This window comes from Tachypleus tridentatus, chromosome 8, assembly GCF_004210375.1.
Source record: "Tachypleus tridentatus isolate NWPU-2018 chromosome 8, ASM421037v1, whole genome shotgun sequence".
In the NCBI taxonomy this organism is placed as follows: domain Eukaryota; kingdom Metazoa; phylum Arthropoda; class Merostomata; order Xiphosura; family Limulidae; genus Tachypleus; species Tachypleus tridentatus.
The window spans coordinates 65,776,000-65,797,525 of record NC_134832.1 but is presented as its reverse complement, the minus strand read 5'-3'; the positions used below and the strand labels follow the sequence as shown (position 1 = coordinate 65,797,525).

The following is a 21,526-nucleotide window of genomic DNA, read 5'->3' as shown; positions in this document are numbered from 1 at the left end:
TATTTTTAATAATTATGAATTATTTCTTGAACGCACTTATAGATTTTTAATTACCATTCTTAAACATTTATTCAATAAATCTCGAACTTGCAAAGAAACAAAAATGAGACCCAATCTGGTTTATAATATGTTTACAGTTGTAGTTACTGTACAATTGGTTGTGTCATTTCATGTGCATATGAATGTATAAATTATATACAAGATACTTTTAAGCAGCAAATTTAAAACTTTACTTTTTCCATAATGAAAAAAAATGTTTATTGTTTTTCAGTTTTACTGGTTTATGTTCAAAGTGACAGAGAAGGTAAGTTAATTAATATAATATTAACTTGTATTAATTATAATAACTAGCAGAAATGCCACCCTACATGTGGCTGTTTGTGCTAGTAAATACTAGTCATAGTATCATACTGCAATGTTTTATTTATATTAAAAGTAGTCCCATTTATGGAAAAAATAAAAATTTTCATTAAGAATTTCAATCACTCACTACTACATTTAAAATTACATCAAAAAGATATAACCTAACCTTCAAATAACTCTTTGTGAAAGTTGTTATTTTTGTTACTTATACTTGAAATTGTTTTCTGTTATAAAGAATTGATTGTTGGTATACCACAGTTATTTTCATAATCATCTTAATTTTAAATACCTAAAGTATAAATTTCTGTATGGATTTTTGTTTGTGGTGCCATTCAGTAGATGATGAAGAAGATTTTATTATATATATTGATACTGACATACACATGACATCCATTATAGTAAAATAATTAATGTAAAGTATGTGTAAATCGTAACCCATTAAAATGATATTATTATTTTACATTTAGGGGTTTTGTTTTTTCTGTTGTGTACTTTAGGTTAATATTTTATTTTTGCAATAATTAATTATGTTGAAAATAAATTAATTCAAGTTTAATACCCATAGAATTAAAAAAAATATATCAGTGTATCCTGTATGTGGTGAGAGGACCTCCCAGGGAAGGTTCTGTATTTTTAGTTTTCCTTCTGTGGAATCTAAATATCCACTGGTTTGTTTGCCATGGATCCTAGTTGTTGAAGGGTCCAAGCCCAACATGCCACTTTGGCCTTGAGTTCCTGTTAACAGGTGACCCCCTTGGGTCATTCAGCTGATCCTTTAGTGCTAGGGTCAACTGAGTACCAGTGTTGGACATTCTTAACAGGTATTGTGAACTGGTGCTCAGGTTTAGTGCTCATGAAGCCCTGGCATTGCTGCAGCAGTGTCTTTGGTTGGCATTGTAATGTATCCCCTCATAGGACTTCATGGTGGATGGGGTCAGTGGGCATTGAATATTCCTCTCTTGAAAAAAATAAAATCATAAAAAACAGCTATTTGGTAAACAATCATGCATAGATGACTCTATTCCACAGTAACCACCTTTATCAGATCCTGTATCTTGTTTTTTAAACCATTCTTTATCTGACAAATCCTTAAAGCAAATATCTCCCTCTTTCATTCAGAATGCATTAAAGGGGTTTGCTGGCTCTCCTAAGTCCATCAAAGAGCTACATTCTGGAGGCATCTTGATGGAAAGATTTACTCCCACAACACAGTGAATGATACTCCTGAATGATAAGGCCATTGAGATTACTTTTCATGCTACTCTTAATTCCTTCCAAGGAGTGGTCATTGAGAGGGATTTAAAGAACATCTCTGAACTGGAGATTCTCACTGTTTCTCCATCTACAGCATGTCTGCTTTGTGCCATATCTCCACTCTCAAAGATAAAGTATGTAGCCAACCAGTGTCTTAATTTTGACGTTTACATCACCATGTCCACCTGCCTCCAAGGCAAGTTATTTGAACTGTAAGGTACAACCATACATTCCTAGCCCACTCCAATGTTTCCAGTACCAGCAGTTTGCACATTCAAAGGCAACATGTAATGGGTTTTTTTTATGTGTGCTCATTATGGTGGGAAAGAAAATGATGCCTACAAGTGCAAACTGTAACCACACTGTGTCAACTGTAGTAATTCCCACCCCTTTTACTTTTGTTCTTGCCCTAAGTGGGTGGAGGAGAAAAGAGGTACATTATGTGAAAATTGTTAGCAATATTTCTTAACTGAGGCTCAGAAGTTATTGTCCCAAACTCCATCTTGGACATATACTGCTGCACTACATTCCACTTCTACAGTGGTAGTGCAGACAAATCTTTCCATGCCTCTAACAGAGTTATTTTCCAGTGAATAATCTTTTGCTCTCTATGAGTAAGCAAGTTAACAATACAAATCAACATCTACTCTTAATTAAGATGTAAAGGTAGATAAAGAAAATAAACTGTATTTAAGTGAAATAAAACTAAGATAAACTCAGCTGCAAAATGAATTGAAAATAAAATAAAGTTTACCTGATCAGTATAAACATCAGTTATATTTCTTTAAGCACATGCTTTATTTCACAAACAGTTCTTAGCACTCCCAAGATCAACACAAATTCTACTTCAAGTGTCAAATTCAAATGTCAGAGCAAGTCTTATGTGGAAGCAAATTCTGTTTGTATTAACAATCAAACAGACACTAGAATGACAGTCACAAATTAGATCTCTATACACAAGAGGAAGTAAAATGCAGTATAACAGTCCCATCAAACAGCCAGTAATGTATCTCAGAATGGCTGGTATGGGTATTAACACTTTTACTAATAAAGTAAAAGTAAAGGTAAAGTAATATTAGTAAAAGTGTTAATACCCATACCAGCCATTCTGAGATACCTTTTAATTTCAAGTGGGTTTTTTGTCATCAAGAAACAGCCAGTAAGTTTATTGACCAGAAAAGCTACAGAAAAGAATGCCTTGAGCTGAAATAATCACATATCCTCAACCAGTTTTGATATCTTCCAAATTATGTCTTTAAAAAATTTAAGTATCTTGTAAGCATGAAATATAAATTGGTTTGACTGTCTTGTTTTTTTTTTCTATACACTATTAAATCTCTTATATATCAAGTTTTAAATATGCATTAGTTCTTATACTTTATTTGTTCAATACACCTAAACAGTTTGTATTTATGTTGGATTCTTATTTACAACTGGTATTTACTATAAATGATTCTGATGTTCTGGTATTACTATTATAATATCAGATCCTGTACCAGAAAAGAAGAAGCATTGGTATATCCCAAACATTGAAGTTACCCGTAAGTGATCATGATATCTTTACTGTCTTCTTTTTAAATAAATAGGAAATTTTTACCATAACGTAGCAGTTGTTGATTGTATAAAAGTGGTAAAAATATTACTACAGAAATTTCATTTAAAACCAATAAATGATAAAAAGTAACCTTAATACTGTGATATGCAAGAAGTTGATTTTGTCTAAATTCTAAGCTTCAGCAAAGTCATCCATTATAATACCATAGTTTCAAGTATTTTACTTAAGCTATATATTGGTTTGTTACTTTATGAAAACATTATTTTTTTTGGTCAGGAGAAGAATTTTTTTTTTCATTTTGTATAATATATATATATATTTAAATGATTTTCTTCAGTAAAACATATTCTTTCGAACTGCCAGGTTTTATATATGTGGGCATAGATTATTTACAGTAGGTGTTTGTGACTTGTTGGAGATAACTTCAAACAATAAACAGACTGCAAATAATCCACATGTTTTAAAATAACATATTTAAAACAAGTCAAGCACATGTACAAAAATTCTTTACACTATAAGATATCATTGTTGTATCTAAAACTCTCTCTCTCTAAATAATTTTCTATTCTTGTCAAATGTACACACAGGCTTATTTAGTTTCTTTAGAATCCAACTGATAAGATGAATGAATTTTCTCTATTTTGTTTCTCACTATATAATCTATGATAAATTTACTTATGTTACCTTATGTGTTACCAGAGCTGTATGTTGAATTTTAAATAACTGTCTCCTTTTGTCAGAGTCCACAAAGATGGGCTCAGTTCCTTTAGAACAGTCTTTGACAAAACAGATTATTATCTTTGTCTCTGTTAAACTGTGAAACTCACTTTAGAATATTTCCCATTAAAACTAAACTAACAGTCACATAATCTAACATCACTTTCACTGACTTATTATTTTATGTCTTAACTTTACATAACTTGCTGGTTACTACAGTTATATCCTGAGCATAAATAATTGTTGTTGTTGTTGTTTTGTCAAAAATCTACAGTTAAGTTACTTTAGAATCCAGTTGACAAGACAAAAGATGTATACCTACTTTGTTTCCACCTAATTATCTTATCCTTGCCTCTTATAGCATCAGTAAATTGGTTATGTAATGATAAATCCATCATTTCATGTGGAGCTTCTGGGTATGATAATTGGACAAGTTTTTCCAAATTTTCTGCAAGTTTGGCCAAGGACTTTTCTTTCTTCCGTATCCTAGTTTGAAACTTTTCTTTAAATATACTTCTTTATGGTGTGTCACTCCAAACCTATTGATTCATAGTTTTTTTGGCTCATATCTGTAAAGTAACTTATTGTTGTTAAAGCTGGTCATTCTAAATAGGCAACAAGATGAACAGCTTGTTGTTCACTGTTCTATCCAAAGTGTATGAAGATAAAAAACACTTCTCTCTTGTGGTCAGACAGGTGATAGTACTACTTCTCTTATTTTTTATTGAAAATGAACAACTTTAACATAGATAGTGCTCATATATCGATAGGAAAGATATCAGAAAATTTTATATGCAGTACAATGCTCTTGATGACGAGAAACCCACTTGAAATAAAAATGTGTCTCAGAACAGCTCTTATCGATATTAACACTTTTATTGAAAAGAAGAGAACAATGTTCCAACCTTCCTAGATAAAGTATAAATCTTCAGGTTTATACTCTTGCCCCTAAGACATGTATCTGGTAATGGTCACTTGCAAATTCTCTCTTTCTTAACCTTAAATTTATCTTATTTCTTTAAATAAGGATACCTTCCTACAGCTTAATTCTTTATTAACATCTTGCATTTTTCTTTGTCTTATATATTTTTTAAATTTTGGTTACATTTGGGTTTGTATGTTTTACATTGTGTGTCCAATCACTTTTTCAAACTCAAAGTTTTATTGTACTGAAGGTTATATAGAAGATCAGGACTAGTTTTATTTGTTTTATTGTAATGAAGGTTATCTAAAAGATCAGGACTTGTTTTATTTTAATGGATGTTATCTAGAAGATCAGAACTAGTTTTATTTTCATTATTGTGATGAAGGTTATCTAGAAGATCAGGACTAGTTTTATTTGTTTTATTTTAATGAAGGTTATCTAGAAGATCAGAACTAGTTTTATTGTAATGAAGGTTACCTAGAAGATCAGGACTAGCTTTTTGTGATATATTTGTCAGTGGAAATTCTCATTATTCTATGGACTTATTTAGTTTTGGGAGAAATCGGTTTATACCCAAAAATACCACAGACTAAATAGGAAAGAGAAAATTTTAGTACTGTGACTAGAAGATATATTATTACAAAGTTTTATGCATTTCTTCTGACTTGTGTATTGCCAATTTCCTTACTGTTGTGCTATTAAATATAAAAAAGTATCTTTCTTATGGGAATACAATATTCCACAAGAATAAGTATTCACAAACAAGAGTTGGTCACTGAAGTGAAACTCTTGTCTGAGAGAATTTTTAGATCTAAGAGGAGTTCTCTCCTAGACTTAATACTATTGCAACTAAACTGGAAAGGTGTGTGGCTTTTTCTGTTACAACTTCAGACTCAGGAAAGAGAATTAACACAAGATTTTGGTGCATCAAGAATGATTGATTGTGTTCTCTGTTTAGGGCTCTAAGGCCTTCTCCAGCCAGAGTTATCCAAACCACATCCTGGTTAAAATTATCTGTGACTAGCTGAGAGACATTGGAGTACACTAGGTGGATAAAGTCTGCCAACAGTTGTTATGGCAAATAAGATAATAGGCACCAAATAGTGAATTATGTGGTAGTTGTGAGCATCTCTGAAACCAGTTGAAAACTCTTTTTGTGATAATGAATTGGAGTATGAAAAGTAGTAATTTTCCCTAATCTCTGAAGTATGTTATGCTTTTACTAAAGCCATGTGTCATTGAAATATTTTGTTGTCATTTACTTTACTTAATTATGAAAACAAATTAATTTTACCTAATGCCATATTATATAAGAAAGTTTCTGTAATTGTCATATGTTTTCAGGTATGAAAAGAATATCTAAAGTGACTACAAAAACATTCCTCAGAGCTGTGATTTGTATCTAAGTTTCTTTATAGTATAATCAAGAGCCATTATCTTGAGAAATTATAAATTATTGCTCAGACTACTTTAGTTACTGTTTATTGAAATAAATAGATTAGGATATTTTGTATCCAAATATTTTATGTAATTGAATTTAGCTATTTGCAAGAATTAACTAACCCATTAATTAACAGCTTAGGCCATGTACTGTGATGTCAAAAAATTGTGGCAAGAAAGAGCTGTAATCGTAAAATTGCTGATGCAAATGAAAAACTACATGAAAAATAGAACAGTGATTACTGCCTTTTTAAAGGATGATATTACATTTTAGCAATATAAATATATATTTTGGGATGAGTAGAAAAATTCTAAAAAAAATTGTTTAATGTATTGTTTACAGTTCTCACTAGTAGCTATTTGTTTGTTGTTTTTTGTTCAATGTTTTTATGTTAGTATCATCATATGTATTTATTCTGTTGCTCTTTATCTAATTAAGTGTCACATGTTAATTAGTTTTGATATCATTGATATTCCACTTAACAAGCATAAAATATGTGCATTAAAATCCTTCAGTACTTCAGACTTTTGAACCTCTTTCTGTATTGTTTTCTTTAAACATTATTAACAGTAAATCCCAGATAAATGCATAATCTTTCCTGCTTATATAGGTTTTGTTTTTTAACACTAAAAAGAGACTGGTATTATTTAAGCAGAGTGGTAGTCATAACAAAACTAAAATTATTCTTTTGGTGATGTTGGGGTTTTTAGGATAGAATACTATGGGGAACAACAAAATGCTCCCAAAAATACATTTACTCAGTTTAACACTCAAAAAATTCTCCTGTATTAAAGGTTACCTTTACACTTTAAAAAAAGAAAAACCTTATTAAGGATTTCCACTTATATAGCTATGATATATATATTTTTTTTATATCTCATTATTTGGTACAATAAGCACTCATGAGCAAGCAACCAACCCCGTTATCAGAGATTTGAAGTCTTGATGGATCTGTATTTTAAACACTATCACGTCTTACTGTATTGACCTTAACACTAGCATTAATAATATTTTGACTTTTAAGTAAAAGTCTTATTTTTTTGGAAAAACTTTGAAAATTCTATTTTGAAATGAATCTCTGTTTTGTTCCATTAATAATTTTTTGATTCCTAATACTCAATTCAATTTCGTTTTACTTTTGTACTATAATTTTTATTTTTGTGTTCTCAGTTGTATATATGTTATTACTCTATTTCATTTTTTATATCATTTTTCTTAATGCTTCACTTTTCCCATACCTCTAGCATTAAGTGATTTTGTCAATCAATCTTCTAATAATTCCGGATATGAATTTCTTGTAAGCCATTTTTGTTTCAAAACAACTCTTTCTCTTTGTTTGATATCACTAATACATCACACGTATACATGCAGTGCTAATGTTTTCACAGTTAAGGCCATATTATTACAAACATGTTATGTCTCACTTCTGGTACAACAATCAAATAACTTATTCAGTATGATTACAATTATCATTACCTATTTACTCATGATAAAGGAAAGTCTTCTTAAAGCTCTCAGCTTATTGAGTTTATTTTTTTTTACTGTCTTTTTTTCTACTGATATTTGGGGATATCACAAGATAATTTCTTTTCCTTATTATCATGCAATTATTAAGTTTCACACAACTTAAACAAAAAAATATATATTATTGTTCTGCAAGTGTAACTTAAAAATAAGTACAGGAGTATGACCCATTGTGTGTACATGTGTGTATTAAATAATAAGTAAGCTACAAAACGTTTTAAAACAAATTATATCAAAATGAAAGAATAGAGCAGATTTTACAGAGTATATCCAAATCTTAAAGAAATATAATTAATTTAATTTTGTAGAGAAAGAAAAAATAACTTAATGAAAAACATACTTCAAAAATAAAACTGCTACTACAAAAAATCCAACTCTGAATCACAAATCATAGTGTGGATCATTATGTAATGTGCCCTGGTATTTTGAGATGCCAAGAGAAGTAAAATCCGTTTCAATTTCATTAGCCTTAAAGAAAAGAGAAGGGGAGCAGATGTGGGTGCTGAAGCTCGCAACATCCCACACCTTTACTACCTTTCACTGTCAGTAGCAAGATGTTGGGAAGTGGTTGTTTACAAAAATATTAATAATAATAAGAAAAATAATAATATACATCAATGGGAGAGACAAAAGACTCTTGAAAATAGCATTCCAGTTCCAAATATGATTTTGTGCATATTTGAGCTAAAAAATGTGTTACTTTTCTAAGCCCAATCTTTCACTATTAGTATAGCTGCCATCCTCCATCTTTCATTGTTACTATCTGTATCTTTCATGGTTTTAAAGAGATCCACTTTCCAATCATTCTTGACAATAATTTTAATTTTGAATATTTCAGGCCTTGATGAAATCTAGAATATTACCAGGGACATTCAAAAATTGGTCCTTCACTTTACTCTGCATGTGTTGTTTAGGATTAGCATGTAAAGAATGTGATACAGTTGGAATGTTGAAGGACATGATTATTTGTGGAGAAGCTTAAGGCTTCACATTGTTCATAGGTACACTTGAATGGATATGGTTGCATGATAATTGAGTAGCTACAAGGCATCTGGGAAATCCACAAGCTGAAGATAAAAAGCTACTGGGAAAAAAACAAATGCTTGATGTATAGCTATGTTGATAGAAATGGATGAGACAGATTTATTGTATTTAGCTTTAGGTTAAGGTTTTATGTCACGTTGTACAAGTGACAGAGATGGATATTCTTGAATAAATTAAGATTAATAGCTCCCTGGTCCATTAAAGAGATCCATACAGTAGTAAGTCTTATATAGGGAAGGTAATACTTTTACATTTTCAAAAACACTTTTTAAAATACTTCAACTCACAGCTATGATAAAAATTGACTTCTATATCTCATTGTTTTGCCAAACCTGTAAAATTGATGTTAAACTGGATAGACAGTATTTCCTGAAACAATTTAAATCTTACTTTTGTAAAAACCATGCAACATTATATAATTACCCACACTGTTGTTGGATATTAGTTTTGTAGCTATGTTTTATTCTTTCCCTCCATACAAAATTAAATCTAATTTTATATATCTGCAAATTTATTATGATAGTATAAATTACTTTCAGCTGTGGTTAATCAGCTTTAATTTCATAATATGGTAAATTAATGATATGTGTATTAGTTTACCTTGAGTCAGTGGACTGTATATGTAGAAAAATCTCTGCAGGATTGGTTATGCAGTGAATGAATTTTATACTGTTGTACTTTAATAAAATAATTTCTTGCCTTAAATTTTATTTAGCAATTACTTTACATTTTTATTTATTTTTTAGAGTATATGGGTTCTAAGGACTACAGCCTGAAGATGAAAGTTGATGGTTAGTATTAACTGTAGTTAAAATAGTTTTCATGGCAATATATTGGTATTTCAGATATTATAGTTGTAAAAGTCTTGTGTGTGGTTGGTTGGCATTTATTGGTAGGCTATCTGCAACATATAACTGGTGAAAGATTAAAAATAAAAGTAAAATTATTAAAATGCATAGAAAGGAATAATGTTAAAACAAAATAAAGTCCAGTTTTTGAATTATAAACTTAAATAGAGTTAAAAAGGCCATTGGCGATGGTGAAACTGTCCACCTTAGTTGTGTTTTTAAATTTGTGCTGTTGTCATGGTTGTAACAATGGCACAACAGTAAAATGTGGGCTATTGTGAATTGAGTGTCTTACAAAATACACATTGATGCATAAATCCCAGGTAAAAGAAAATGATGAGTTAAAAAACTATGACCAATGAGTAACCTAGCTAGGACAACTTCCTCCTTTCGATCCTTGTGGAAGCAAGATGGCCAAAGTCCAACAGAAGGTTTTATCTGGAAAAGCTTGTCATCATATTGCTCACTCCAAGTCAACCAGTAACTGGCACAGAGCTGAGCCTTGAACACAGGACCATAATCCATCTATGGTCTTATGTCTAGTTGTTTGGATGGAATCTTGGTACTGTTATTTTGTAAATTAAGATTGTAACTTAATTATAAGAAAAAATATTTGTGATAAATAGTTGTGGAAATGTATGGATTAAGATTACTTTATATATTGACTCATTAATACTTACAAAATATTTTTTCTAAATATTCATGTCTAGAATAATGTATATGGTCAAAAAGTATAATTCCAATATGGTACATTACCTCTGGTCATATAAACAGCTATTCTCATTCAGTGCCTCTCTTTAGATGCAAACTTTTTTTTTATCCCACAATCCTTGAGTCCCCACATATCTTACAGTTAACTGGTTCAACTGCATCTTACATATAAATCACCATGCAACAACCTTCCACCAGTGAGTGTGCAACACTCTCTCCTCATGCATATGACCACCTCAATTTAATTCTACCAAACTATCATTTCTGATTTGCCAGTACTCTTCTCAAGGCATTTTTTTTTCAAATTAATTTTTAATTGCATTTTTATTCAACTTTATCATTTTTTTATTATTCTGAAGTTGCTTTGTTCTTTTTTTCTCAATGTTTTAAGAATTATCAACTCTTCAGATAACTTATTATCCCAGTTTTTCACTTTTTCTTCCTTATTTATGATTTTTCATTGTTACACAAAGAATTCTGAAGTAAGTTCAGAGATAACACGTGCTACTAGCACACTCACATAGGGTACAGATGGGGTGACTTGTATGTCATCCACCATAAGATTGACCATTATATAAGTCAATCTGCTCTTCCTGATCTTGCTCGTATTCCTCCTAAACATGCCAAACCTATTTTGGTAGATGAGGATTTTGATAGCTTTTTTCCCTGCTTGATTTTGCCATTTCTTCCTGTGCCCTACTGCAGAATCAACTAGGTCTAATACTGCTTTTTAAACATGATTTCTCAGATATGTTCTATTTTTTCAGTTCCCTAATTTCATATTATCCTCTTTCTTCTTTGTTGAATAATGCTTTTGCCTTTCAGTATTTGGTTGTCTCCCTTCCCAGATATTAGGGTCCATGCTGGGCATTTTTTGTCTTGGATGGTTGGGATGCTAGCATACCTTACCCTTCAGATCAACTTGTCTTGTACTATCATCAAGATGAATGTCAGGTTCTCGATTCCCAATCCTTTGAATTACATCTACCCATGGACAGACCCTGATCATCATGTTCATTATTCCATGCCCAATCTTCTTGACTTTGTCTTACCATATCATCTCTTCCATAGTACTTGTTTACTATTCACCTCCTTTTCATGGTGATCCTGGTCCAGCATGACCAAGTGGTTAAAGCACTCGACTTGTGCATTCTACAAATTGTGGGTTCGAATCCCCATCACACTAAACATGCTCTCTCTTTCAGCTGTGTGTATATGTGGGGGAGCATAATAACTTGACAGTCAATCCCACTATTCATTGTTAAAAGAGTAGCCCAAGATTTGGCTGTGGGTAGTGATGAATAGTTGCCTTCCCTCTAGTTTTACACTGCTAAATTAAGGACAGTTAGTGCAGATAGCCCTTGTGGTGATCCACAGTCTACCAAAGGATTTCTAGAGGGATATTTTCTCCCTGATTACCTTCACACTGGTATCATTATCTTCTTCATCTCTATCCTTACACACTTGGTTTCTCTGTTGATGGGATCTTATGGAGGAGGGACGTGGGTTTGTCCCAGTTTAATTTACTGCCTACTTACGAGGGGTGTTCAAAAAATACGCGGACTGACGTCATAAAACAAAATGTACTTTATTTAGAAGTTACAGGTCTGGGACCCCTTCAAAGTACTCTCCTCCCCAACACACACACTTATCCCAACGGTGTTTCCACTTGTTGAAACAGTCCTGGTACGCTTCTTTTGTAATGTCCTCCAGCTCCTTCGTCGCATTTGCCTTAATCTCTGGAATCGTCTCAAATCTTCTTCCTTTCAAGGGTCTTTTGAGTTTGGGGAACAAGAAAAAATCGCAAGGAGCAAGGTCAGGTGAGTAGGGGGGTGGGGAAGAACAGTGATCGATGTTTGGCCAAAAACTCACGAGTTATGAGGGCTGAATTTCGCAGCAACGTGGTGCATCTTCAATTTTTCAGTCAAAATCTCGTAACAAGATCCAACTGATATCTCACACTCTTCAGCAAGCTCCCTGACAGTCAGACGTTGATTTGCCCGCACCAGGGTGTTGATTTTGTCGACGTGTGGGTCGTCAGTTAACGTGGAAGGACGTCCAGGACGCTCATCATCTTCAATGGACTGTCGCCCAACTTGAAACGTTCATGCCACTTGAAATATGCTGTACGCTTCATAGAAACATCACCGTAAGCCGTGTTAAGCATAGCAAAAGTTTCAGTCGCAGATTTTCCAAGTTTGACACAAAATTTCACAGCAAGTCATTGCTCCTTCAGGTCATTCAGTCTGAAATCTGCCAAACGAAAAAAAATCGCACTTCACTTAAAACCGCGTAGCTAATACACAAATGAAGATATCTGCAATCGGGAAATGGTGTCATAATCAGCTGATCTGTGCGAACCTAGCGACACAAAGCGGATTCCCCTGGAACCAACTGGAGCCGCACAATTCAAACAGTCCGCGTATTTTTTTAACAGACCTCGTATAACTGGAGCTTATGTTTGTCCCCTTTTATACTGTGGTATGTGTTTAGTAATATGCATGAGAATGTGGAATCCCATGTGTGTTTGTGCAACAACCAAATACTCCTTCTTTGGTGCATCATTTATCTCATTTAGAGCCCAGACATGCCCCTATTAATCCTTCCCATCTAGCTATTTCTGCCTTATCTCTTCTGCCTCAAGAGGTTTCTTCTCTTATCATTGTATTTCACACAGATGGACACATCACCAACAGTACTAGTGACTACCCAGTAGGTTCCAGTTCAGTGGAGGTATATTAACCAATTTTCTTTCCCTATGATTACTTTTCACTACAGACCTTGTTTTTTTTCCTTTCTCACTCTCTGTTGCCTCACATACCTGTTTTCTTTCCATTGACTTGGGATCCTACCATTAGTCAATATCTTTTCAAGGCAATATGAGATCTTTTCTTCAAGGAAGCTGTCAAATCTGTCAGTCTTCTTTCTCCTGATTTTTATTCCAGGCTGTTTGCAGTGCCCATAAAAACTGGAGACTAGCAGCCTGTAATCAATTTATCCCACCTCAATCAATTTTTGGCTTTACCCTAATATGCAACAGAGTCTTTTTTCACCATCAGAAGTGATTTTTCTCCAGGTTTATGGATGGCAAAGGTAGACATTGCAAATGCATGTCCTGATATCTCACTAATTGAGATACTATCTTTGATTTACTCATCACAGGGGTGGTTATCAGTTTTGGGTTTACTTCAGTCTCTTATGTCTTTTATGAAGTGGTGAAGGTTTTTTCCTGACATTTGCATGCTCAGAGGTTGTGTTTACATCATTATATGGACAACTGGCTTCTGTTAGTACATTCCAAACAGGAGTTTATTCTTCACACTCATCTACTGCTCCTTGAGACAGCTTGTGAAGGCCAGTTAAACAATTTGGAGAAGTCATTCCTTATACCTACCCAATATTTTATCTATTTTGGGTGTATTTTTCAACATTTGAGCCCAACCTGCTCCTCTTTGACTTTCTTCAATGGAGCTTCCATTTTTCCATACCCTTCCATCTCCCAATAATCTGTTGCTTTGAGGAACGTTATCTTACATGAAAGCCTTTATTTCCTTGGGTTTAGTGCATATGAGATCTCTTCAGTGGGTTTTGTGTGACCAATGAAACCTTGTATGTTATCCACTGGAGACTCCTATTTCCCTTTCTTCTCCACTCGTAGACAATCTTTATTAATATTAGACAATATTAACACATTGGTAAATGTTCAATTTTTCCCTCTTGTCCAGATTTGCATATCTTCATGGATTCAAGGCATAAAATGATAAGGAAGCTTCAGGTCAGTGGTCTCCAGCAGAAGATCTTACCATATCAACATTCTGGATCTTCAGGCTTTATGCCATGCTTTGGATTATTTTCTTCATCTAGTTATGATGTATTCCATAATTTTACAGTAGTGACTTATATTGATCACCAATATGGCACCCATTCTTTTTTTTTTGTGCTTGAGCTTTTATTTTATTTTTTTCTGGGCCCATACATTTGGTATTTGTATTCTTGCATGCCATATTCCAGGTGCTTTAAATTTTGTTGTAGATCATCTTTGCCATTTAGTCAAAATTTATTCAATAGAATAGTCATTCAGTTCTCCTATTTTCCAGTGACTGTGCTTTGTTACCTTTGCTTTGGTTTCCAGTTCCTCATCCTCTCAGGCCAACAGATACCTGTATGTTTATCCTCCATTCTTTCTTCCTCACAGAGTTGTTTTGACCATCCACACAACTCAGTGTCAAGCCCTTCTAGTTGCTCTGAAGTGGCCAGCACAACCATGATTTCTCTGGCTGCTCCAGTCTGCCCCTCCTTTACCTTTTCCTTGCATATCCTTTTCACATTAATCTTGGCATTTCATCCAATCCTTCATATCATCTGTCTACATGCCTGCTTTTATCTGTTTCTTGTCAAGGATATACAGTTTGTCCCAGCAGATTACTTCTTTTTAATGTGTTCTATCTGCCTTTCCTCTAGGGATGCTAATCAATGTAAGAGGAACATTTTCTACTGTTGTTGTTGTTTTTTTTTTGGGTTTTTTTACTGTGTGGATTCCACTTTTAGGCAAGTTGTGCCTGATCAGGTATGTTTCAAACAGTCAAATCCACACCCTCAGGTCATGTTAACTTCATATTTCTAATTTCTGTTACCATAAAACACCAACTGTGGCAATAGAGTATTCCACAAGATCACTTGTAGGTTTTTCCTGATGATTATTTGCTTCATTAATATGTCTGTTCCAGATTGTGCTCACCCATGTATTTCATGGGTAAAGTAGTAAGGAATAACTTTCCATCCCTGTCATGCCTTCAATGGAATAAATCAGGTGTGGTCTACTTCTAAGTTAAGGTTTTTGTGGTCTTCTGTTGCATTGTTTCTGATGTTAATGTTCCTCTGGACTCTTCTCTGCATTTTATTCCCTCATTTTACTTTTAGTGAAGTATGAGAATTCTTATCACTGCTCATTCCAAGCTACTGTGTTGGTGGACCACAGACGCATCCTCTTGAATATGATATTGATATATGACAAAAATAATGATACAACTCTCCAGTTGAGAGTATGGCAGTAGTGTTCTGCTGGCATAGATAACAATACATCCTCCAATCTGATACTTCATCTTTGTACAGAGATGCTGCATCTTTAGAGTGAGCAATAAAAATATAGTTCACCCCTTTCAATTGAGATTGCTCATCCTACCTCCACATGGATGTCAGTTCCCAGTGATTGAGTTTTGAATATAGAGCTGAACTAATCAACTTAAATCCTCACACATCTTGTAAATGCCTCTGTGCCTCACTAAATTATACTCTTCTTCCCACCCATTCATTTTATGGCTCACTGATGTTGAACATGTAGATTAATACAGTTCTTCCTCCTACATTATCTCTCAGTGGTTTCCTATTCCAAGGATGTTATTGCACTCTTACTGGATGGTTTTGAGTGAGTTAATTTTCATTACTGAAACATTGTCTGGATGCACATGGCTGGGTCTTGGATTGTAGTTGATATGCCATGTACAGTTCATCTTGCCCTAATATTCTACACCTAGGGGCACATTCTTTTACTTTCACTCACATTTCAGTACTCTGTGGGATCAAGATTTATTATATGATGATTCAGATGCTTATTCCACCATTGTTCTCTCCCATAAGCATGTGCTCCTCTCTTTTTCTTCCTATTGCCAGTGAGACTGGTACAGATGTGGCTCAGATATATGACCCTCTGCTGTGAGGATTTACTTTTTAGAGTGTTCATTGGATGCTTTTGAGGAATGCACTAGTCCCTCTACCTCTGTGGGATTCCAGCTATTTAGGTGAATGGAGATAATGTATCATATTAGAAGTTATAATATTCTGAAAAAATATTTCTGATAGGTACTTATTTCCTCTAACATTTTCAATGCTTCCTCTCTAACGTAAACTAGTGCTTCTCTTTTCTGCCAAAACTCAAAGTGATAGTTCAGTATAATTGAATAGAAAGAGTGATGTGCATCAGGAAGGTGTGTCATAGTTGAACCAGTCTATTATAAGACATAATGGAGCTCAAGGCTTGTGGTATGCAAAAAAATGTTTGTATATAGAGGACAACAATAAATGAGAATAACTGTTTATTTGAGGAGAGGTAAGTATATATTTTCAGTTCAGGAAAAATTATAATATCTGCTGGTTTTGGTTTTGCAGTCCAAAGTGTATTCTCATGGAAAAGTACAATCATCAGTGAAGGTATGTAATAGTTTTGTTATTTTTGTATTAGATGATTAGTCATGTTACCAAATTGTTACAAAAAAAAAATTTATTTTGTTACTTTTTCAGCATCATGATTTATATTGTTCAAGCTTAATGTGTCATTTATCAAAATATGATGCAAATACAAAACATTTTGAATATTTTCAGATTGTGACAATGAGTTTAAATATGGTCACTTTTGAAATGTAATAATTACTACAAGTAAAAGCTTTGGTTTAATTTCTGAAAGTATGTTTTGACACTTCTTAGTCAAATTGTCTGATTTTTAACTTCTAAAAAATTATTACAATAAAGTCTTGTTTAATGGTAAACCTGTGAATATATTTCTGAGCTGTGTAGCATATAAGTTAAATATTATTTTCAATATCAAGCAATAATTATATTTAAAAAGTTCATTCTATTTCAAGATTATAATGTTTCACAAAAACCAGTAGGATCTCATTAGAATTGTAAGCCCAAAGTATTTTAATAATTGTGATATTATTTTACTAACTTATTTTAAATTTAAATTATTAATAATTTGGTATAATAACATTTGAAAGCCAATTATCTATAAATTATTAATAATTGTAATATTGTTTTACTAACTTATTTTAAATTTAAATAATTAATAATTTGGTATAATAACATTTGAAAGCCAATTATCTATAAATACTATTTGTAAATGACTTTAATATATGCACCTCATAAATGATTTTGCAATAAACCCATTTGGGTTTTGATACCTGCAGCAGGACTAAATGAAAATATTAGATGCATATCTGGAAGTATGGACATAGAGGAGGATGTCAGTAAAGATACCAAAAGTCTTTCTAGCAACATTAAACTGGATTTTTATATGAAAGATGGCTGTCAGTGTTCCTTCCTTGATTATCGTAAGTATGTTTGGTATAAAAAGAAGAATGCTTATGATTAATTTCTTAAGTTTTGAGACAGTACGTTATTGTAACTTTATTTTATATAGCAATATATCTTCCAAAATAGTACTACCTCATTTCACATAAAGCTATCTTGACCTTAGTTCACCCTATAGAGAGTGCTAAAATTGGATGCTTCTTGACCAGTAGAGCTTCTTTCACAATTCCTTGGACCATATTATCAACCTTCCACCTGGGATCAGGGCTGACTTTTCTTGATGAATTGACAAGTGTGGGATTCCCCTTCCTCCACCTCATCTCACCTCTTCACAGATGCTTCTTTGGTGGGTTAGGGGGGTTTACCTTGATTCCCAAGAGATCTCAGGTTGGTGGTCAGCTGAGGAGGTTACTCTCTGTATCCACATCCTGGAGACTGAAGGTTCATTGAGCCCGGATCATTTTCTCCCTCTCCTGCAAGGAAGGATGGTTACAGATCATTCTGACATTTCCACTGTCATCAGCTATATCACCAAGCAAAGAGGAATGAAGTCAAAATCTCTGTGTTTATGGACTTTGGAACTTATGTACTAGGCCAACAACCACAACATGACAGTTTTGGTATGTCATCTTTCCAGGATTATCAATTTTGTGGCTTATCATTTACATTGCCCCAACCAGTTTCTCCTCACAAAATGGTTCCTTAATTCTCAAGTATTTATGTGAATTTGTTTTCAACTGGGAACACCACATATATGTTTGGAATACCAAACTTCCTCTTTTTTGTGTCTAGTTACTCAGCCATGGGGTGGATGCTTTTAGTTAAGATTGTAGGAGTCATTACCTTTATGCCTACCATCTCCAGTGTCATTTACTCTATCCAGACCACTTCTTGTCCTGTTTTGCTGGACATTTGATAGTGGCTCATAGTCTCCTCTGTTCTGGCCCTTACTGGAGCAACAGCCATTCCTCTATCCTGATCACTTATTTGACAACAGGGACTACCATACACAAAAAATTTCTTCACATCAACATCATCATCTAACTATGCCTTTGGCTGCTCATAACTACCATCTCGTGGAAGAAGTAATTTAGACTGGTATGTAGACAATTACTAAAACATTTGTTGCACATTACTTGCACAACCTAGCCATGTTTTTCTCTTTTGCCTTTGACTTGGATAAGTCAACATGTTGTTACTTTTATCTTATTTAATTGATATGCATCATACTTTAGAATCTGACCTGATGGTACACATTGCCTGGTCAGAGTTACTAAATACTAAATATTATATCTTTGCAGTAAATCTGTCAGTGGCATATTTAGGAAGGGCTAGAGGGAGCTTAACCTTAGGGCTCAGGTCTTAATGGGAGCCCATTGATAATTTCACTTTATTAGCCACTGGGCCCACACAACCTTAAATCTGCCACTGAAATCTGTATATTTTTATAAAAAACTCATTGTAGCAATGGGAGTGTTACTCTATGATTGTTGGCCACTTGTGCTGTGATGTTTGTGTATATATATATACATACACTTCTGCCCAAAATCTTTAGGGCAATGAACAGAAAGAAAAAATATGCATTTTGCATTGTTAGACTCAACCACTTCTTTGAGTAGAGCTTCAAAAGATGAAAATAAAAATAAAAATCTTTTTTGGCATTTAATAGGGAAAATGTGAACACTTGAAAGAGAGGAATGTGCAATAATAGTACAGAAAGTTACATGTGCCAGTATAGATGATGCAGTATGATTGGTAAGGGATAGTTATGTGATCAGCACATGTTCTGAAATATAAAGGAGTATAAAAGACTGGTGCATTGGAAGTGATAAAAGTTTAGCAATGCTTAGAGAGTAAGCAGAGGTTGAGGTAACTTTGGATGAAGGAAGGTGATATCCTATTGGAAATATATATATTTTGTAAGAAAAAATATTAAAATTTTCAGTACAGGAAGTAAAATTCTCTCTAAGTAATAATTAATTATTTTTTAATCTCACAGTATCTGTTAATTAGTTGCTATTTAATATTTTAATAGAATCTCTGTCATCATCTTTAGACAAGTCCTAAGAAGGACTATTGCTCTGTTGATAACAGCTGAGATTCTCTGTTGGTGTGCTGTCTGATCTTTTTAGCTCTTTCCAACTAGAACTTGGATCTATTAACTTTTTGATTGCATTCAAGAAGTAGCCAGATTTAGCTGACTTCTATGCTATGTTGACCTGAATGTGTTGTCAGTAATGTCGATGAATGTATTATAACATTTCATTATTTGATCTTCTGTGCTGGCTTATGGTCTGTTACAGATAGATTAATATTGCTTCTTTTTTTTTATCTACCATGCTCTTGAATCCAAATGTTTATTAGTCTTCCAATATCTCCAATATATTGGATTCCAAATTCATAAGGGAGGTTATGACTGGTGTTCTCCTCTCCATTGGGTCTTAGGGGTAGTTTGGTGTGTAATAACTATAATAATGTTGTTTTGAACTTCTGAATACTCTTGTGACCTCATTCTACTTAACATTCTTTTATGTTTTAAGAGAAACCTTTAAAAGAAAAGATTATGGCTGCATATATCTGTAACTTTCTTCCTGTTTATTCTGGATGTTTGTCAAGGGTTACTGATATTCTTTACCAAGTAGGTTTCCTGTGGTCTAATTTTTTAATTTTATTTTTTATTTTTGGTACAGTTTAACTTCTTTGTTAGTTTTGTAAAGGACAACTAGTTTAAGTAGTACAATAAACACTATCTGTGCTGTTACATCGCCTATTTTAGAACTAGCTATTAAATGGACATGTTTATTTGAAGTAACAAATGAGGAAGAGGGTTATCTAACAATTTCCTAACAAATTTTTCAATATAACAGGAAGTGTTAATTGGTTGATGGTGTTTGTTTTTACATACAAATCTATTTTAAATCACGTAAATGCTTTATTTTACATTTCTTAAAATGTTTATTTTTGCTTTTCTACCATTTTTATATTTTCCCAATCAAATTCATCCTAGCAATTCCAGAAAAGGATGGTGCTTTATCTTCTTTCACTAAAGTGAATTCTGTTATGGGATGTTACCTGTTCAAGTATAACAGATCTGTATTTAGTTGCACAGCATAAGTCTAATGCCCATTAGGCAAGTAATGTGATATAATGTGGCTTGTTTAGTTCTCTGACAAAATTAGTCAAGCTTTACATGGTTTTCCAAGACTTATCATCAAGAACGTATTTGTAAATAAATATAATATTGTAACATTTTACCCACCAGAACTGCATCAGTTATATAATTTATATTTTTTTAAAGTTTTTATAGCTAAACAAGGAATTGCAATAAATGAAGATTTATAATGAGAGGATTGTAATTCTAATTAAATCTGACAAAATACAATGTTGAAATTTTGATGAGGTAAAATTAAATATTTTTCCTTTTCAGCTGTGGGATATGCTTTGATGTTCTTCAGCAAAGAAGAAGCTGTCTCTAAACATCCAGTTCAACTAACAGATGAAGTAACCATTATACCAGTTCCATATGAAACACTTACTCTTCCAAACTGTTTGTAACAATATTGTGTATTTTCAGAGTGGTTATAAGTCAGCATAATAATCTTAATCACCTTGACTAGAATTTGTATCAAGTAAAAGTAAATAAAGAATTTGGACATATGATGGTTATTCTCATTATCTTTTTATTTTTACTTGCTTATGATTGAATATTTTAAGGTTACAGAAGATATCTAAATAACTTGAAACAACTAAACTGAAAATTCACCCAGATATAGATATTGAAAAGTATATATATAATATATTGACAGAGTGCAATAGCATCTTAACTACCCCACTATGCATGATGGATGGGCAGAGCATTATATGCCCTCAAGATCTGAATGTTCATGGACAGTTGAAACGTATTGCCTATGAGGAAACAGGGTTTCATTAACCTGCATATTTATTGTTTGTAGTCTATTTTATTTGTCACTTGTCAAATTTTTATGTGTGAATGGGCAGGTTTGTTGATAAGACATACCTGTGAGTTGTTGTTAATAAATTTCAACAAAAAACAGTCC

General features: G+C 33.0%; 1 protein-coding gene across 4 annotated transcripts in view; it reads left to right on the top strand.

Moving 5' to 3' along the window:
- LOC143222553 (uncharacterized) overlaps nt 1–21,126 on the top strand; it is a 49,432-nt gene extending 28,306 nt beyond the window's left edge. The window contains exons 10-15 of one of the 4 annotated variants that reach the window (XM_076449188.1): nt 272–304; nt 3,105–3,158; nt 9,570–9,614; nt 16,548–16,589; nt 17,345–17,488; nt 20,896–21,126. In XM_076449188.1, coding sequence (XP_076305303.1) covers nt 272–304; nt 3,105–3,158; nt 9,570–9,614; nt 16,548–16,589; nt 17,345–17,488; nt 20,896–21,023 — 446 coding nt within the window. In that variant the 3' untranslated portion in view covers nt 21,024–21,126. Of the gene's footprint in view, nt 1–271; nt 305–3,104; nt 3,159–9,569; nt 9,615–9,994; nt 10,151–10,445; nt 10,668–16,547; nt 16,590–17,344; nt 17,489–20,895 lie in introns of those variants that run through there. The other 3 variants (XM_076449189.1, XM_076449190.1, XM_076449191.1) reach the window with 3 other exon arrangements.
- The last annotated feature ends 400 nt before the right edge of the window (nt 21,127–21,526 follow it).